Below are 21415 nucleotides of genomic sequence, written 5' to 3' on the forward strand. Positions count from 1 at the left end.
GAGGGGTAAAAAGTATAACTATTGCACTGTGTTGTACAGCTGAAACTAATTCTAAAAAATGTGTATTTCATAATAAAAAATAATTTAATAAAAAAAAATATATATGCACCCCTATGTTTACTGCAGCGCTATTTACAATAGCCAAGACTTGGAAACAACCAAAATGACCATAGGTAGATGACTGGGTTAAGAAACTGTGGTACAGTTATACAATGGAGTATTATAAGAAGAATGAAATCGTATAATTTGCAATTATATGGATGGACCTACAGACTATTAAGTTAAGTGAAATAAGTCAGAGAAAGACAAATACCATATGACCTCACTTATATGTGGAATCTAAAAAGCTGAATGAATGAGCAAAGTAAACAGAAATAGCCTCAGAAATATAGAGGAACAACTGATGATTGCTAGTTGGGAGAGGGGTGGGGATGAGGGAGAAGGGGAAGGGGTTAGACAGCATAAATGGGTAACTACAATATTGCCACAGGGATATGAAAGACAGTTCAGGGAATATAATTAATAATGCTGTAAATATCTTGTAGGGTGTCAGATGGTCACATGTCTTGTTAGGGATACCACTTCATAGATGGGGTAGAGGCTTGATCACTGCACTGTATACCTGATGCTGATGTTGTATAATATTGTATGTCAACTGTAATTGAATATATATATAGTTACGGGATATGAAGTATAGTGCGGGAATGGAGTCAACGGAATTGTAATAGATATGTATGATATTGGAGGGGGAGTGGGGCGGTGGATGGGGGAGGGGAGTTGTCACTTTGAGGGATAAAAAGTATAATCAATAACGTTGTAAAAAAATAAAAGTTTGAGTGTTTTAGAGGAGAATAGATAGATTTCCAGGTACTACATGGCAATAAGTAAAAAACTTAATGTTTTTGCCATATGATTACTAATAAATTCCTTTTCTGCACATGTAATAATAATACCCTTTCTGGATATCTAGCAAAAGTAAATAATCTGAACTGTAGGAAAAATTATGTTAAAAGATTTTCATGATAACATTATATGAAAATGAAGATTAAAAAAAATACTTTAAATTTAGCACATAAAGGTGCTGCCTGCCAGCCATGTCAGTTTCAGCAATGTGCCATTTTTGCTGTTTGGCAGCATCTGCACAACCATGTAAATATTTGCCCCAAATGGCTTGCTTTTGGCCTCATTTGGATGCTCACTGGACTTTAGCTGGCCAATGCTGTGTTCAACTGTGTACATAACTGCTAGAAATATGTCACCAGAAACTGGGAAGAAGACATTCCTTATTACACAAAGGTCTGTTGTTGGACTTATGCTCACTGAATTCTGGTACAGGGGTGCTGTGTCACAGGTTAACTGTGGCTGCCCGTGTTTGAATCCTGGCTCTACCACTTATACTCATACCCTCGAATGTCAATTTGAGCATTACATGCTTATAATTTTCTTAGTAGACGAAATACATGTTCGTCATCAAAAAGATAAGGGAAGGTTCACACATAAATAAGTGAAAATAGGAAGCCCAGTCACAAATTTGTATGTTACTGCTATTCAATATTAATAGTAATAGTTGTTTTATTTTTCTATTAATTGGGAGAAATGATTCTAGCTAAGTCTTATTATATGATTTACTATACCCTTATTTTATTAAAGTATAGAAATGCACACATATAATGAACTTATTCACTGTTAAAATACTTCAGATTTTAATGTTAAAAAATTAACATTGTGTACAACCAGAAGAGAAAAAGAAAATCTACTATTTTATCACTACCCCTACCATTTTGCTCAGAGTACAGCATGTGGCTTTATTAATATTTCTGATCAAAGAGGTGGAAAGGATTTGATTTCTGAACAAATTTAATGGAAAGGAAATTTGGAAAGGGGCTGAAAATACATACTGAAAATCTTCCAGTTCTGGCATTTGGGTCTCTATAAGTGCTGTCTCCCTACCTCACCCTACTCCATCCCACTGCCTCCAGTTAATGCCCAGAAAACTCCTGCACACCTTTTAGATCTGACCTCAAACATTACTTCAACTGGAAATCTTCCCTGGATCTCCCTAAGATTAGATTTTTGGCTCTATACCATTATATGGCAACAACTGCCATCATACTTTTTTGAAGTACCCTGCCCCCACCCCCACTGTCAATGAGGTAAAAAAATACAGAGGACTAGGTTTGCTCACAGTGCTGTACCTTAGGAGCTAGTGCAGTGTGGGGCATAAATTATAAGTGGGACACTTAAATGTATGTTGAATGACGGGCCAAGGGACTGATCTTATGATAAAAACTGAACATTTTTTAAGAATTACTTTTTTTCCTTTGGGGGTTCTAATGAACACTAAGGATTGTCCCCCAGAAAAAAATGACAGATATAAGATTTTGTATATTATTTTTAGGATCGTGGATCCCAGGATTAGAAGCCCTGCATTAGACTGGAGTGAATTCATGCTATGAAGTTTCTTGGTAAACAGCCATTTGGCTTCTCCTGCCAAAATGCCCATTGGGATGTGCACTTTTTTCATTAAAACATGCAGTCCCCAGGCAGGATGGGGTACACTAGCATGCAGCAATATTAATGAGTAAAAACACCTTAGTAAATGTCACTGGAGTTATCTCAGCACCAGACACCTCCCACAGTCAATGAATAGCAAACACTTTTCATTTCATCTCCAGGGAATTTTCCCCTGCTTATATCATATCTGTAGAGTATTCCCTATTGAATGGAAAAACCTGATCCCAAATCTGCACCCACTGTCCTTTGGGAAATGTGATCACTCTAAACGCTGTGTGGCTTTGAACTCCATGTCCTAGTTCCTAAGAAACAGAGTTGTCCTTTGGCAATTAAGCAGTTCACATTTGTTTTATAGCAGCCTCTGTCATCTTTGTTTCATTTCTTTATCTTGACAGGGAACTCACTGAGGGCAAGGCCTGTTTTAGTCCCTAGAACTGGATTTTGCATCAAGGGATGCCCAATAAGTATTTCTAACCAACTGACAGACTAAAACACATTCCTTGTGTGCAGTGCAGTACTATTTCTATACACACAGATGTTTCATATACATTCTCTATACATTACAGTATGAATGTCAGATATCCTAAATGAAAACTAAAGCAACTACCAGGGAAAAACTGTAGCTATGCAATAACAGCATGTACGAAGTCTGCCATCACATAGTTCTCTACAGTGTCTCTAAAATCAAAGACTTGAGAAGGGTTCTCTTCTCAATGTGTCTGCCCAATATATCATTTCTTTATAGTTTGTCTCTTATTATCTGTATATGACAAGGAAGTTTTCTAAGTTAAAAAGTAATTTCAAGACTTACAGTTGTCTTTGTAACCAAATGGTATATTTTATTAAACTGAACATCTTGCATCACTTCTCAATATCAGATCCCCCATCTTTAAAAGAAGGTTACTAGGAAAACAAGTATTTCTTGATAACTGAGTTTTATTTAATACTAAAACATGAATTTAAGCTACTAATATTCATTTTTAGTGTGTCTGGTAAACAGTGAGTTTAGACTGCTCCAGAAGGTTAGATATAAAAACAGAAATATACATTGAAATGGTAATATATTTATGAATGTGGCTTAAACTGTTACAATTTAAACTACTGCTCCATGAATAACTATTACACAAATAACTAATGTTTATAGGGCACTTTACATTAATTATCTCATTTAATCCCCCTGATTTACAATCAGGTAGATAGCCCTACTAACTAGCTGCTATGCCCCAGCTCAGCCAGCTCACTATGCCCTGTTTGAAATGCCCTCCTTGCCACATCTGCTTGGTGATCACTTAGTTATTGTACAGGGTCCAGCCCGTCTCATTTATTGGATAAAGCCGTTCCTGAACTTTCTTCTTTCCTGTGGAATCAATCTTAGGCTCTTGTCTTTGGGGGAAATCTACTTACAACCAAAGATTTATAGATTTGCTCCTCCTGGTTTTTTTAAAAAGTGTATTTAAAAAGAGAGAGATCACTAACTTGACTACCAATGGGCATAAAAATAATGAAGAGAAAGTTTTTATTTACTCCCATGTGTTTAAAGGTTAAGCTGGGCAGAAACTCTAGATCCAGGCCTACACTGTGGGCTGCACAGTGAAAGGCAGGAACTCTGTTATCAGAAAACAAAAGTTGGAAACCGTAAAGCTTCTATTGCTGAGGCTACACTGTCTATATTATCGTCTTAAGAGGGCACATTATGCTTTCTGCCCATTTTCTATTGCGGGAGCTAGGGGGCCCCAGTGCACGATTTGTGTGATCAGGTATCTTTCTCTCTTTGGCTCAGCCAGGAAGCATTCTGTCAATACTCCTGTGTGTCCAGGCACCAGGGACTCCATTTTGTCAACAAGATGAGACTCGCATTACCACTGGCTTGGTGACCACCACTTAAATGCTGATAGCTAAATTAAACCTAACAGTTGTCATTAGTATTAATATGAAAGCAGACACTTCTTGGGTCCAAATGACTGTGTATACATCCAGAGTTAGCCAGTGGAGCAAGGAGATAAGGACCTGTAAAGCGCCACCTAGTTTCCTAGATCACTAACCTACAGGTGCCTGCTTGGGCCTGGGCTTTCTTCTATTATTTCCATATCTAACCATTTCAAATTCTTACTTCTCTTGCCAAGTTTAAGGCAAAACTTCAAAATTCATTGTCAGCATTTCTCTATTTTTCCTTCACATCCTCTATAGTTGATTGTAAGGTGCTGGGAACTTATTTGTCTGTTTTCCTTAATGAAAGGATATGACACTTATAGTTCAGGTTGCAGCCCTCATACATTTTCTGTTGCCGATTTCTCCATGAACTTAAACAGCACCACTATAAATGTTTACATGAACCAAACAGCTCACTTTTGCTCACTCATAGGAGTCTTGATGAAAAACCAAATATATATTCAAAGTACTAAAATTGTTCAAAACTATTTTTGAGGCACTAATACACTGGCCTTTTTTTACACTGGATTTTATAATTAAGGGAATATTTCATATTGTATGACTTTCAAAATGGATGGAGATATTTTTTAAAATAAAATATGTACATTGAGGCATTTGCTAAAAGACTTCTTGGTAGCCTTCTAAAAATGTATTTTTCATCCCTAAAGGCTGTTTTAAATAGTACCGTCATTGTATAGAAAGAACTCCAGATGATGTCTTCGAACCCCTGTGCACATTCTAAAACTTATAGCCAACGGAAGTGTCCCACGGACAAAGCAACTGTTCAAATATACAGAGGGTCTTAAAAACTACTTAAACATTGCCCCGAAAGACACACCCCAAAAGACTGTTTTGTGTTCTGTGATGCTAGCTAGCCCTTTCCAATACTTTACAGGGCTAAGTCTAACTGGAAAAATAAAATCCTTATCAGACACAATGAGTGAAATCTGAGTCATGGTAAGATTGCAGGGCAAGGTCAAGGGCAAGGAATCACTTTTCCTAATGCAATCTGCTATGCGCATTTCATCTTCTGCCCTCTGTCCTGTAGATAGGCCTAAACATCAGAAAGGTGTTTATAAAGAATTTCTCTTCATACGTGAGCATTTCTGTCTTCATTTTAACAGTACAAAATAAACAGTAGCTAAGAAGCCACTACTACATAAAAAAACAAAGCAATTTGAGGCTATGACTAAAATTCATTCTCTTCCTTATGGTACTAAGTTAAGAGAATTAAGGGGAAGAGGCTACAAACCTGTCACCATTTAGAAAAGGTCCTGGGAGAAAGTCACAAGTCAAGAGACCACAAAGGCCTCAAAGGTACTGACAGTGGAAATTTCAAGTGGGTCATCATAGTTACCACAAATAACTTACAAAAAGCAATAATAGCTAATAGATTCCATGAGCAGAGATTACCTTATTAATCATGTTTAACTTTTTCAGGCATTATGCTTTTTTTAAGTGTCTATATTCATTAACTGAGCACTGAATGTAAAAACTGCTTTCTTGCCTAACCTAATAATCCATATTATTAAAAAACAATAATGTCTGTCCAAATATTTTTCTAGATATCATAGCCTGGTTAACATTACATCCAGGTGATAGGATACCCCGAGAGTATTTTAATTGTATCATGTACAATCCTATAATAATAGTCACACTGTTTTAACTCACTCTATTAAAGATCAGTGCGATTTCTGTAATAGTTTAGTATATAATTAAAATTAATAGCCTTTTCATTATCGATTAGGGTCAGATGTGATAAGTGACCTCAAACATTTTCTTTAGAGGCTTAAAGACAAAGAACTCTATAAAGAAGACCAGCACTTTTGAAAGGACACCTCAGGGGAGAAGGAAAAATATTTTTTCCCAGTAGAAAAGGGGAGCTGGGGGGTAGACAGGATGGAAGGTTTACAGGGTTGTTAACAGTGTCGAGTTTAGAGTACAGGCTCTTCCTACCTCTCCCTGACCCTCCCAGCCCATCGGAACAATGAGGACGCCGGTGAGATACTGGAGGGTGAGATCTGACCATACCTTCATGGGTAGGCTCTGGGTCAGGCGTAAGTGAGATGTCATCCAGCTCTCGCAGGCAGAGCCATTCTCCATCCATAGACACTCGGAATTTGCAAAGGTAGATGGTCTCCATGGCAGCCTGTGTGATCTTGTCAGTGGTGGGGGTTGGCATATCGGTTGGAGGCGTCAGGGCAGACATGATGACTCAGCTGGGACCACAATACACACACACACACACACACACACACACACACACAAATAAATAAAACCTCTTCACCAAAAAAACCCCAAATCCAAAGCGCTGGAACAAAGCTCTCAAGAAAAGGGGTGGGGGAGGTTAAAAAAAACACACACACAAGGAAAAATACCTTATGGCTTATGAACCAACTGTTCAAGATAAAAATATTATGCTATCTTTTCTCATACAGAGTTCCTACCACATAGCAAAATAAGATGATGCTTGTCTTCTCTCAGCTTCTGTCCTTTTATCTTCCCTTCCCTATCCCGTTCTTTTTCAGTTGAGCTATAGGCTATAAATCCTGCACAGTCGATGCCACCTTAGCGGGCTTTAAAAACTGGCCTCTGCATGAATAAGTGAAAAATCTTCCTTCTTGGTGGAGAAAAAAAATACAAAAGAAAAAGAAAAAGAATGAAAAATAAGCTGGTATTTTCAATTTAGCTTTAAAAAAATTCTGAACTGTGGAAATCACTTCCAGGATCTGCTCAGATGAGCCGGGATGCTGAGTTCTAATAGGATTGGTTGTGCGCAGTAAGCAGGGTGTTGACCAAAATGGCTGACTAATGAACTGAACTGAAAATTCAGGCTCATGTGACCAGCTGCTCTGAACGTAGGGCGAGCAATTCCCAGGATGCTTTATAGATGCTGCTGATGCAGGGGGAGCAATTAGGCTGCTCGCTCTCATCCTGCACAACCCACTTTCAGACTGTGCTAGTCAAACCGTGATCAGACATAACACAATGCACATATCCTCATCAATTCCCCTCACTTTGGGTGAAAGCTGGATAACAGGAGGACAATTAACACTGGGTAATACTCCATAGCAAAGATGGTAAAAGAGGCAGTTAGATTAATTCAACAAGCACATAATTCACCACTATTTTTTATCCTTACATACCTATTAAAATTCTTTACTCTGTAAAAGGTGGTGTTTTAGGAAAAGCTAAAGCAGATTTTTCAATTTAAATACCATATTCTCAGGCATGTATAATTTCCTTCTCCAAGGTACAAAGGCCTGAATTTTTTAGACTGGACAGAAATGCAAGAAAAAAAACCTTGAAGTTAAAAAAATAAAAACAGACACACAGAACAATGGAACAAAATTGAGAGCCCAGAAATAAACCCACATTTATATGGGCAAATAATTTTCAACAAAGGAGCCATAAACATACAATGGAGAAAAGAAAGCCTCTTCAATAAATGGTGCTGGGAAAACTGGAAAGCCACACGCAAAAGTATGAAACAAGACTGCTCTTTATCATCATACACAAAAATTAACTCAAAATGGATCAAGCTCCTAAATTAAGATCTAAAATAAAATATAGAGAAGAAAATATAAAATAAAATATATAGGTACAAAACTTATGGAACTTGGTCTTAGAGAGGATTTTATGAATTTGACCTCAAAGGCAAGGGAAGTAAAAGCAAAAATAAATGAATGGGACTATATAAATCTAAAAAGCTTCTGCATAGCAAAAGAAACCATCAACAAAACAAAAAGGCAACCAACCAAATGGGAGAATATGTTTGCAAATAACACCTCCAACATGGGCTACTATCCAAAATATATAAAGAAGGACGGCCGAGTGGCGTGTTGGTTAAGAGTTGGCTTGGGATGCCAGCTCTGAGCAGCAGTGCCCCGGTTTGGATCCCACATGGGCAGTGACGCTACACCCTCTACAGCTAAGATGATGAACAACAGCTCGACCTGGAGCTGGGCTGAGTCGCCGGCGATGCCGTAGGCTGTAGTGAGGCTGGCCGGCAGCTGGTGTGAGCTTTTGTGAGCTGCCATGGGCCACTGTGAGGGGCCATCCAATGGCGAGTGAGCGACTGCCTCACCCGGGAAAAGCGCAATAATACCAACATGGGCCAGTGAAGTGACGTCCTCCACAACTAGACTGAAGAACAAAAGGTCAGCAACTTGTCTGTTCTCCTCCCCCGAGTCCCCCAATGCTGTTCCCCTCCCGAATTCCCCAATTTAAAATAAATATATATTATGTGTGTGTGTGTGTGTGTGCGCACACACACACACACACACACACACATAGCTCAAGAATTCATACAGCTCAACAACAAAAAAACAAACAATCCAATTAAAAAATGGACAGAGGACCTGAACAGACACTTCTCCCAAGAAGATATACAAATGGCCAACAGATGTATGAAAAAATGTTCAACTTCACTAGCTAATAAGGAAATGCAAATCAACACCACAATGAAATACCACCTCACACCTGTCAGAATGGCTATTATCGACAAGACAAGTAATAACACATTTTGGAGAGGTTGTGGAGAAAAAAAGAACCCTCACTCAGTCCATTGCCGGTGGGAATGAATTGGTGCAGCCACTATGGGAAACAGTATGGAGCTTCCTTAAAAAATTAAAACTGGAGTTACCATATGACCCAGCAATTCTTCGTCTGGGTATCTACCCCCAATTTTGAAAACATTTATTCATAAAGATATATGTACCCCTATATTCATTGCAGCATTATTTATGGCAGCCAAGACATGGAAACTGAAGTGTCCTTAGATAGATGATTGGATAAAGAAGATGTGGTACACGTATATAATGGAATACTACTCAGCCATAAGAAAAGATGAAATACTGCCATGTGTGACAACATGGATGGATCTTGAGAATATCATGCTAAGCGAAATACGTCAGACAGAAAAAGTCGAGAACCATATGACTTCACTCATATGTGGAATATAAAACTGAAAGCAAAAAACAAAAACTCATAGACACAGACAACAGTTTAGTGTTTACCAGAAGGGAAGGGGTAAAGGAGGAAGAATGGAGAGGGTAAAGGGGGTCAAAAATATGATGACGGAAGATTTTACTTTGGGTGGTGACCACACAATGCAATATACAGATGATGTATTATAGAAGTGTATACTTGAAACCTATATAATTTTATTAACCAATGTTACCCCAGCAAATGTAATATTTTTTTAAAAAGTAAAATCCTTCCCAATTAATAGCAACTCCCCTCCTTTTGATATTGTATTTACCAAGTTTCTGCATTAAACATGCATTATGTTTATAATCAGAAGACAAAACTGTTATATTTAAAAATTTTTCCCATGCTGGAATATCCTAAACGGCACATTATCATATTCTCTTCAACCAACCATCTAACCCCCCCGACCCCCCACCTCCTCACCCCCCCACGCACATCTACATTATCCAATGAGGCATTTATATCTTGGTAGCAAAAAGTTAGGTACTTGCTTTCTGAGCTACATAAATAACAAGGAGATAAGGGATAATAAAGATTTCTTTGAAAATGTTTTGGACTATTGAAAACAAGTGTTCTTTCTATTTAAGAGTCTGGTTTTAATCATCCCAAGGTGATTTATTTAATTTTAGAGGTTTCTTATCAGAGGGATATACCTAGACTTACTAATTTCGAGAACTAAAAAAAAAATTCTCCCTGAGTTTATTAAAATTTTATAAATGCTTAATCCTAATTTGAGACTGAGCTCAAAGAAAAAATGCTGAGAACTAGATTCTGTAGGTAAACAGGCATTTTTCATATTGTTAGAGGAAGACAAACTGGCACAATATATAAGAATGCATGTAAGTACATGTGTATTTAAAGCAAGTTACTAAGGAAAATAAAATATTCCAGGTTTCTTAATTTCTTTTCAAATCTCTTTCAAGATTATCTTACATCTGCACCCAGAGTTATTTGTTAGTCATTCATTCATTCATTCATTCAGTAAATATTCACTGAGAGTACTCCACGTGCCAGGCAGAAATCTAGGCACTGGGCATGTAGCAGTAAGACAAGATCACTTTTTCAAAGAAGCAGGGTTGGCATATCCAAATACTGAACACAAGCCTTCACCGAACACTTTCACAATTAATTACAGTTTGATTTCTTTCTAGCTAGACATATTTCCATCTTATACATTAAAGCTTAAAGGGGGTAGTTTACAGTTTCACTTTAAGCCATGCAATACTTCAAAACATAGTAAGTAGTCATTAAAACCTTTAAGTTAAACTTACACTGAATAGTTCCTGGACCCACAATGCTAAAGTCCTGGATCTCTGTACATATGACATCAGCACTCCAGGTCACTGACATATTCTTAAAAAATAGAACAGTGAATACATGAATAAATCTGAATGCTCTGGGGTTACCTGGGGTCCACCAATACCCCAATTTCAGCCTATCACACAAACCATGACAAACTCTTTCCACCAACCAACCAATAAGCATTTACTAACTCTGAACAGAAGATTCGGATTGATTACAACATACCAGCATAAGAATGTCTAGGTTAATAAGCAGAGAAGCCCGGTTAATCTTCCTTCCAAAGGTCCTCTCTCCAGTTAGAGGACACAGGGAGGACAGGCCAAAGCAACTAAAACTGTTGCCAAGGAGAGAAAAATCTTCCTGCACTGGTTACCCTTGAGTTTCCCAGGCCTACCAGTTTGAGGAGGCATTAGCATCCATTTCAGAAATGAGATCTGTGGGTAGGCAGGGAAACCTGTACTTCCATTATCAGGTTCTACCTGTTTGCAGGTAAACACTAGTGAGTCTTCAGCACAAACATTTGCTCATTGCTCACAAGCAATGAATTTACTATGAAAACAAGCACTAGTTGCAGAAGACTAATAAAATAATTCTAAATATTGCTTAGTGCTGCTTTTATACGTGGGTCTTTACTAAGTAAACATATTAGCTTAGAATATAAAGGTAGCTTAGAATATAAAGGTAATATTAAGTCATCAGTAAGACATACAAACCTTGAACTTTTTTTCTCATATTCTCATTTTTTTCTCATAAACATACTAATTGTAAAATATACTGAACTATTTTTTCACTTGACCCCACTTGTGAACAAAGGTACATATTTGTAAGATAGTTGTGAGAAGGGCTGGAGTACAGAGTGGCCCTAAAACAGAATAGGCTTATGTGAAGTTCTAATCCAAGATGATGATCTGAATAATACCATGATCTAGCTGCTTACACAGCCCAAATTTCCCACATTATGACTGATTCAAAGCAAATGAGATTTACATTTCAAGTTAGAAGTTGCATTCCTTTTAAAGTATATTTACTCAGTTACTATTATAAGACAGATTGATTTGTTATGCCCAAGGTCCCTGTTATACAATGTGGAAAAATTATTACTTAAGGTAGCTATTATTTATTGAATTTCTATTTTCTGTGAGATGCTTTATAAATACCATAGCAAATCCTCACAAGAATCCTGCGTAGTAGATACTTGATATCCCCTCTTCACATACCAGAAAACCAAAGGTAAGCCAAGTGACTGGCTGAAGATTAATTAGCAAGCAGCAGATCTGGGATTCCAGGCTGTTTCTGTCTGGATGTCCCAAAGTCCATGTTTTCGTTTATGCTTTGCAACTTCAACAATCCACCCTAATGATTATGTTTTATTCAGGGATAATGAAAAGAAATAAACAAAAAAACACAGGCGAGGTCCTCATGAAATTTCCTAAACGTGAATTTCAACAAATTCAGATTTGAAGAAAAAAGCTTTTACAATGTATATCTTAATGCTTCACAAACCATATATTCCACTTAGTCACCCCTATACATTTAGATCAGGTTTTTAATAAGTGGGCATCTTCTGAGAAAGAGCCCAGCATGGATCTTTCCTGCTGTGCAACCACTTCTGAATTTGGTGTCAATTGTTACCTTAATTAAAAAATATCACTACAAATATACAGATGCCTAAACAATAGATTTAGCTTTAGTTTTTTGTTTTGTTTTTTTTTTAACTTTATTGAAAGGGTTTCAGGTTGTTTATAACCTTCTAAACCTGCCACTCAATATTGTGTTTTCTAAGATTCATCCATATTGTAGTGTATAGCTATATCAGATATTATTATTATAAGGTAATATTCCATTGTATGTATAAACAATTTTCTGATCCATTTTCATGATGGTGAGCATTTGGGTTATTTCTAATTTTTTCATTTTAAATATTATTTAGATACTTTTCAGAAGTAATTTCTTGCAGGTATGCCTAACAGATTTGAGGGTAAGAGACCATTTTGCTTATTTCTTTTATAGTTAAATGTCTCCTCCTATTATCTAGTTCCTATTCTGCACATAATGGTGCTTCTTAAAATCTGTCGACTTGTGCAACTAAATCAGTTTGTAAATCTCACAAGTTCTGTTTCCCAAGGCTTCCTGGATCAGGGTTTTAAATTTTAAAAAGAAAAACCTCATCTTCTCTCCCCCCGTTTCATTAGTTGCTTTTAGCACAGAAGGGTCTCCTTTGATAAATTATCATCATGATAACATTGGTGGAAAGCCCAAATGTTTTGTTAAATTAGAAAATTATTCAATAGAATGATTACGACTTTTTCACATGTTCCAGTCCTCCCTCCCAATTCCTTCCCTTTCACTTCCTTCCCTCTTTCAGACAAAAATCTATTATGCTTACCCCTGATGCTGATATTTCTATAATTTTAGGTGTATACACTCGGCCGACTCAGTACTACTTTGTATACGAGGTCTGACAATTAAGCTTGCGAACTTGTTTTAACCATGTTGCTAACCTTTTTTGATATCAGAGGGATTATTCATTATGAATTTGTACCAACTGGACAAACAGTTAACCAAGTTTACTATTTGGAAGTGCTGAAAAGGCTGCATGAAAAAGTTAGATGACCTGAACTTTTCACCAACAATTTATGGCTCTTGCATCACGACAATGCACCAGCTTACATGACACTGTCTGTGAGGGAGTTTTTAGTCAGTAAACAAATAACTGTATTGGAACACCCTCCCTACTCACCTGATCTGGCCCTCAATGACTTCTTTCTTTACCTGAGGATAAAGAAAATACTGAAAGGAAGACATTTTGATGACATTCAGGACATCAAGGGTAATACGACGACAGCTCTGATGGCCATTCCAGAAAAAGAGTTCCAAAATTGCTTTGAAGGCTGAACGAGATGCTGGAGTTGGTGCAGAGCTTCCCAAGGGGAGTACTTCAAAGGTTACTTTAGTGATATTCAGCAATGAGGTGTGTAGCACTTTTTGTAGGATGAGTTTGTGAACTTAATTGTCAGACCGCGTACTAATATAAAATGATTACACCTGAGAAGATGAATTGTTATTTTGTTAGAAACAAACACCACCAGGAGTATTACATAATGCATAATCTTTTTTACTTGTTAAAATTAAACAGAATAAGACTAGAAATAACTCGTACCTTAATAACTAAAGCTGATTTCATGGCTAAATGGCGGCAGTAGGTGATGATTTACAGAGGTTAAGCTACCAAAGACTTAGTAGATGACCTTGGGAAATTTATCCCCTTGTCTCAATTTACTCACTATAAAATGAAACTAAATAACTTGCTTCACAAAGATCATAAGCTCCATGAGAAGAACTTTGCCTGATGTGCACACGGTTATACATCTGCTTAACACAGTACCTACCAAATACCAGGCTCTCAATAGATACTTATTGGTATACTCGTAGATGTTATTCTAAAGTACTCCATATTCTTGCAGTGGTATATTTCCACCCTCCTGTTTCACTTCAACCACAAAACCCCCAAAGTCCTATAAAATTAAGCTACATTTATGACCCAACAAACAGGCTTTATTCATTTGTACCTACCAGAATCATTTATATAACAGATATAGGGTACCTGCTATGTGCTAGACACTAGTGGTATGAAGAAAGGACAAGGCAATAGACAAGAAAAAGACAATTACAGGTGTTTTAGAAGTTCCTAAGTCCTTGTCACACAGAACCTTATTCAGTGTTATTTACATATGTATCTATTTTCTCTATCAAATTGGTGACTTGTGAATCATTCACTCATTCATTCTTGGCAAATAGGGCTTTACTGAGGAGAACAAGGAACTAGAAGGGCTGCTGCTGCCTGAAAAGGATTCATTTATAATTTAGGATGTGATTCCAGTTATGGGAGGTGGTGAAGAAGGCTGAGAGAGCACGTGGACTCTGCAGTCAGACGCCCACAGTGAATCCTAGACCATCGCTTAGAAGCTGAGTAACCTTGGCAAATTATTTGTTTCTGTGCCTGTTTCTTCACTGACAAAATGGGGATAATAATATTAACTACTTAAGACTTAAATGAAGCAATGCAAGTAAAATGCTTAGCATGGTACTTGGCACAAAGTAAGCAGTCAGTAAATGTCAGCATTGTCATCTTTATAAGTGCTTCTGCCTTAGAGAGTTCTGGAAAAAAAACAAAAAAACAAAAAGCAAAACCCTTATCATCACATGAAATGAAAGTCAGTAATGATGAATACCATGGGACTACGGCAGAGGAAGGTAAAAAGGAGATCTAAGCAAAGGGTATGCTGGCATATCTCTCTCTAACCTTAAAAAAGGAAGAAGAGACAGGGTCAGAATTTCACCAGCATTCACATCAGGTGACCAGAGTTCTCCTAAGTTCATAAAAAGGCAAGGGAAGTAGATGTCTGTGGAGAGCCCCTAACCAGATGCTAAAGTTAGACGAACCACATTCTAAAAGCCAACATGCTGAAACAACTTCTGCTTTTTACATGCCTCCTGCTGTCATGACCTGCCATTTCTCCTCTCCTATGGTTATGAGGTTTCATTCAAACTTTTCCGCCTCTGCGCCCCCCCTCTATGCCACTCTCTGATGTGTCATGTCCATTTGGTATGGAGCAAGAATAGAAACAGACAATCACTAAGATGGGCTCTGTGAAAAGAAATATCATGTTGGCCAGCAGCTTTCAACTCTTGATATGTTTTAGGAAGGCTATGAACTTTTCATAACTATGCAAATATAGCTACAGTAAAAGGCATGGCTATATATTTGATACCTACCCTGTCAAATACCACTGCTTTGTAACTACTAAAAGCAGTTCTTTTCACATAATTTCAAGCTGATTCTTTAATGCTTATGCAGCACTATTAACTTCCCAAAATAAAACTTTAAATTTTAAAGTTCATATTGAGCCACTTTGTACTATAGTAAGAAGTTCTGATGTTAATAAGGTTTGGGTAGAAATATAACCATTGTGATGTCCTGCAAAATTCATTAAAATGAGACTGGAGTTTATGATGGCTACAGGTTACCTATAGTGCAATGATAAAGAGGAAGCCTATCTTTTCGGCAACTCTTTTAATTATTTAAGAAATTTTCAAAAATACTGGCCAACAGGGAAATAGCATTATTTCATCCAGTTAATTCTGCCAACACTCTCATCATTCACCTAGACTTTTTACTACCTATATCCCACACTAGAAAAATATGTTCTTAGCTTCTTGATAAAATTCTACTTCTTTAACACACAGATTTCTGTTGAAAGTCAAACAAAAAGGGAAAAGATGCAAGACAGAATACAGTCAGGTGAGTATGTTTTGAGGCCAACACCAGTCTTTTAGTCGAAAAAGCTGCTTTTTTTGCATCTTTCTTGTGCTCTCTCTCCCACACAGCAACTTGACTGCCCTCTATGACTGCCCTCTACCCATACTGGCTTCTTTAAGGCCTTTGTTGAGGGAGCATATACTGATTAACAACATGAGCTTTAGAGTCAGGCTATTCAGAATTCATTATCTATCCTTCAGTTTAAAAAAATTGTAATATATATAAATATTGAATCGTTATGTTGTACACCTGAAACTAATATAATGTTATATGCCAATTATACCTCAATAAAAACAACAAACAAAACAATAAGACACACCTCTGGGGATATGCCAGAAATCTGTGTTGACAAGACCTTCAGGTGATTTTGATGTGTGCTAAATTTGAGATAAGACCTTTCCTAAAACCATAGAATATGTATGTCCAGAATATAATCTTCTAAATCCAAGGTTACCCTATCAGAGTTTTTTGTATTTTATAATAATTTAGATAAGTCACTCTAGAGACACTAAATATTCTTATGAAAAATGTACGTTGCATCCATCTACTTAGATGAAGTCTATATGGACTCCTCTTCTCCATGTTTTCTTTTCAGCTTTCATTGTTAAGTGAGTAGTTTTATGTATTGGTTTTTCAATCTATTGGAAATTTTAAGAAATACCTCTTATAAATATAACCAAAAGATTGATAAGTAATGATACATGTGAAATTTTTAGCACTCTGCCTGGCACATAAAAATGTTTTATAAATGGTAGTCAATAAGTACTATTATTATTTTACTAGTCACATTCTTTATTCATAATTGGTTGGGTTACATAACTACAGCAAAACTTTTGTTACCTCATGAAGAGCTTTTTAGGATCCTCTAGTATCTAGAATGAGGCGAAGATCAGAAATAAGAAAACTCTTGTCTATAAAGAATGAGATTATGGTTATCAAGATGGGAGCAGCCAAACCTAAGTCAAAGACAAAGATTACATATAACATTCTGAAATTGTTGCTTTGTCAATCAGAAGTACGATCTTTCTGATAATGCCAGGGCAGAAGGGTAGGTAAAACAAAATAAGGAGGCAGAAGAGAAAGGAGAAATTGGCTGGAAAGATAAACTGTGATAGTTCAGGCAGCAGTGGTGATAAAACCCAAATCAGGTTGGGCAAGCAGCAGGCAGGCTGGTAAGTCATGAGGCAGGAAATGGGGGCATGATCCAGCTCCCTGTATCTCAGAAGCTCACGATGTCCCAGGTCATTTCAGATGCTTGTAGAAAGAACCCACCTGCATTTTGATATCCTTAAGGGCTAAACTCCTATTCTCTGGTAGTCACTAATCTGCAATTACACACTGTCTGAAGATGTTACATTTCTGAGGGTGTTTTCTGTTTTTATGGGCCCTTATATCTGCCATTTGACAAAACAGCATTTAATGGATCAGAAAGTAGCTCTTTGCATTCTTAACACAGCTGGAAAAGAGTTGAAATGAAGGCTAACAGATTTGTGAACCACAGTGTTGTAAATGCTGCTCTACATGAATTATATTAAAAAGATGTCTTTTTCCCAAAGGAAAAAAGGCTCCATTAAATAACCATATACATGTCTGTGAATGTATGCAAAAGTTCTGAAAGAAAACTCACTGAACTCAAATCTGTTAGCCTTCATTTCAACTCTTTTCCAGCTGTGTTAAGAACGCAAAGAGCTACTTTCTGATCCATTAAATGCTGTTTTGTCAAATGGCAGATATAAGGGCCCATAAAAACATAAATGTTCTCTGATAGTAAATGGTGGTGGTGATGGGGGTTGGGGGCCCACAGAGGGAAGTTCAGTTTGTATTCAATGTACTTGTGTATTATAAAACATCTAAAAATGAGAAGAGGTCCATGTGTTACTTGCGATTTTTATAAATCAGTGAAAAAAATAGCATGGTAAAAACTTTTATGGGATTTAAAAGTTAGAAACTTTTATGGGATTTAAAGGTGAGGGCAGGTTACCAGCCCTCAAAGGATTCAGAAAGGGACATAAACCAACAGGGCACATCAGAAGCCTTCTTTCATACTCTACTTAAGCACGTTATATGGACATTATATCCTGTAGGACTTCACACTGACACAGTACACATCACAAACCCTGAAAAGTTTAGGCTCCCTCTTCTGCACACATTTTTGCTCTCTTCATCAGTGTCACGTAAAGCAAAGCTTCTGAACTCAAATGTAAAGGTTTACTTTAAAAATCTGAGTACAGATTTCTAAAATAAAAAGATAATCCCTGAACTGCCTTAATATGCCTTCTCTCAAAGTTACACACTTTGGGCAAATACATTAGTGAGAGTTAAAAATGAGGTGCTGAGGCAGTAAGTATTCATCAGGTGTAGAGGCTGAGTCCATGTACTGCCCTGTAATTGAAATGAGAGGTCTTTAGAAACTGTTTGGTCTCAGGTTGCTCAAATGGACAGTCAGAACACTTAGGGTTCTGATATCCAGGCACTTCACAGAAAGCAATATCGCACTGACTCTGCAAGGCAGTGACTAGAAAGTATTTTTATTAGTAAACAGAGTATCCTTTTTCCACTTATGCATGGGTTATAAAGAACATATTAAAAAAGCAGGTAAAAATAAAAACTCACCATCTAGAACGAGAACTATTTTAAGTCCATTTTATATTTGAATAAAATATGTACTAGTGATCTTTTACTAATATGAAATGTCCTCAGTAAGTGGTCTTTAAAAACAGTGGAGTGGCACACATGCATTTTCCCAGTAATATTTCTGAGCTCATACACACCAATAAACAATTTCAGAAATAAAGACCACGAGGAACTATTAGAACTGTATGTGCTAACAATCGTGCCATACATTTGCTACTGTTGTAAAGACTAAGATTTCACACTTATGAAATTTTAGCTTTAAGTCTTCCATTCCTGATCTTGATCAAGCCTAGGCTCCAATTTTCTAACATTACTTTTAAAAAACTGTCAACCCTAATAAGAGGAAGTAATCAAATAAAATTAACTGAAATTCATATTAATCCCCACAGCTGGCCAACAGTTGAACATTTTTTCTAAATCAAACCTTGTACCACAACTGTTACACAGTTATGAAGAATTGATAGGACTGTCTTCCTTCTATAGTGATGTGCTTAATAAACAGAAGACACAGAAATAAAAAAAATTAAGGAGAAAAAAAGGTGCTGTGCTTAAAGGACAAAGTAAGTAGATTCCTTAGAAAATGAAAGGCAGTATTAAGAATATTTTTATCTTTACTTACTCTGCTTATAAAAGAACTAATTTCTGCCCTGATTTGATACTCCCATCAGGCGATTTGTGCTGACTCCTGCAACACTCAAATTACAGTTTTATTAACTCTTAGTCAATGGTCAGTGTTGGTCCTCTTTCTAGGTAAGAAACAAAGTAGTAAAGGTGACAGTGGACTACATGTCGCTGAATTCAATGGACCCTAAATCTAGAAGGAACCATTCACCAGTTCTGGATGCCTGGTGTTTGCTTGAAGACCATGAGATTGGTAGGCAAGGAATCTGGGTCATCTTGTTCCTTCTCTTACTCTGTTACTTAGGACAAATCACTTAATCAGACTGATCAGCTTCGCCATCAGAAACAGCAGCATCGTATTTGGCTCACAGAGACGGGAGGATTAACTATGGTAATCACAGTAGATACACATAGAAATATTCAACTAACGTTAATCTTTTCTTAGGGGGAGGATCACGGAGCAGAAAAGGCAAAGTCTGGGTTTCTTGGCAGTGCCGAGCAGTTAAAATGTTGGGGGGTGAAGAAGGAGAGGGAGAGAAAGGGGGTGAGAGAGGTTCCCTCATCACCCAGGCAAGTTTCTCTGCCTTTTCAGACCTCATACAGCAAAGTGTTTGGCATTTATATCATACCGTGTATCTTCAGTCACATTTTCATACTGTAAGATCTTGTCTTTTTAAACCAGATTTAACACTCCTCCAAACAGTGTTTTTATACACAGTGTCTACTCTACAGGGCCCCGCTCATTACAAGTAGCAGTAAACATCTGACTGATAGAGCACACAGTGGGGTCAGCTACATTCAGAGGGGCTTCCACGACAGTGTTTTCAAAAGGTGGAGGCCTCTTCCTGCCAAGCGATATAATCCCGGGTGGTGCCCTTCCAAAGCCACCCAATCCCTTCTTGTCATCTCGCGCAACGTTCCCGATTTTTCTTCCCATTTCGGGGGCCGAATCGTAAAAAATTCAGTGGTACAACTGAGGCCGCCCTGGCGGCGGCGGCGCAGCGGCCACACCTACTCGGCCGCCGCGGCGCCCGGAGCCCACAGAAGGCGGGCCAGAGGGGCTGCCGGGGCTCGGGGCGCCGCCCCCTCCTCGACTCCTCCGGGAAAGGCATCTCCCAGCCGGGGACCGGGTCTGGGACCCGGCGAGCACGTGAGCGCCCGGCCCGGAGAGGAGGGGAGGCCAGGCCCGGCGGAAGCCCGCGGCCTGGGGAGACTCGGAGGTAAATAATCCGGCGCCCGGACAGTCGCCGCCCCCTGCGCCCCGGGAGCGGCGCTTCCCCAGCGCCCCCGCCTTCTCCGCGCCCCGCGGGCCCCCACCCGCGTTCCCCCTTCCCCTGCCGCCACTCACGATGCTTGCCGCCGCCGCCGCCACTCGGGTAGCTCAGCAGCAGGAAGGGCAGCGGGGAGCCCGGCGACGGCGGGGTCCTCCAGGCGCGCTGCTGCTGCGGCGGAGGCGGGCGCGCTGCGAAGCCGGCGCCTCCATCGCCCGGGTAGAGCAGGAAGAAGGGGGCGGCCACCGGCGAGTCGGGCTCCGACTGCCCGCCGGGGGAGGCCGGCGGCGGCCCCGCCTCACCCTCTCGGTCCGCGACCCCGGCCGGAGCGCGGCGCGGCTCCTCCAGCCGCTGCTCCCCGCCCTTCGCCGGCTCCTCGTTGCAACTTTCGGCGCCGGCGGTGGGCGGCGGCGAGGTCTCAGCCATGCTGGCTTCTTTATACGCCGCCGCCTCGGACTCGCGCCCGGGTCTGGGCGGGGGAGCGGGGGGTCACGGCCGGGAGCCGCTGCCCCGTCCGATCAGCGCGGCCGCCGCCACCTTCCTTCTTGGCCACGGGCCGGGTCTGGGCTCCGCCGCTCTGCCTATGGCCCGCCCCGCCGGGGTCCGAGCCAGCTGGAGGGACAGCCCCGCCCGACGGCTCGGCCTCCTTACCGGCCGCCGCTCTCGACTGCCCCTCCCGCCCCGGCCCCCAGCTTGCGGCTCGGCACCCCTAGGGGGCGGTGTCCTCCTCTTCCCACCTTCCGCTTCCCTCCCGCTGCGCTGGTCTCCCTGCGGGACCCGAAGGGAGGCGACGGCGCTCTGTGCCGGGTCCTTACCGCCCCCGACCTGACCC

General features: G+C 39.4%; 1 protein-coding gene across 1 annotated transcript in view; it reads right to left on the reverse strand.

Annotated features, from left to right (window-relative positions):
- RUFY3 (RUN and FYVE domain containing 3) overlaps window positions 1–21105 on the reverse strand; it is a 79810-nt gene extending 58705 nt beyond the window's left edge. The window contains exon 1 of the mRNA XM_019663196.1: window positions 20661–21105. Within this exon, the coding sequence (XP_019518741.1) occupies window positions 20661–21009 (349 nt within the window). The 5' untranslated portion in view covers window positions 21010–21105. The remainder of the gene's footprint in view (window positions 1–20660) is intronic.
- Between the last annotated feature and the right edge of the window lie 310 nt (window positions 21106–21415).

This window comes from Hipposideros armiger, unplaced genomic scaffold (assembly GCF_001890085.2).
Source record: "Hipposideros armiger isolate ML-2016 unplaced genomic scaffold, ASM189008v1 scaffold_386, whole genome shotgun sequence".
Taxonomy (NCBI): domain Eukaryota; kingdom Metazoa; phylum Chordata; class Mammalia; order Chiroptera; family Hipposideridae; genus Hipposideros; species Hipposideros armiger.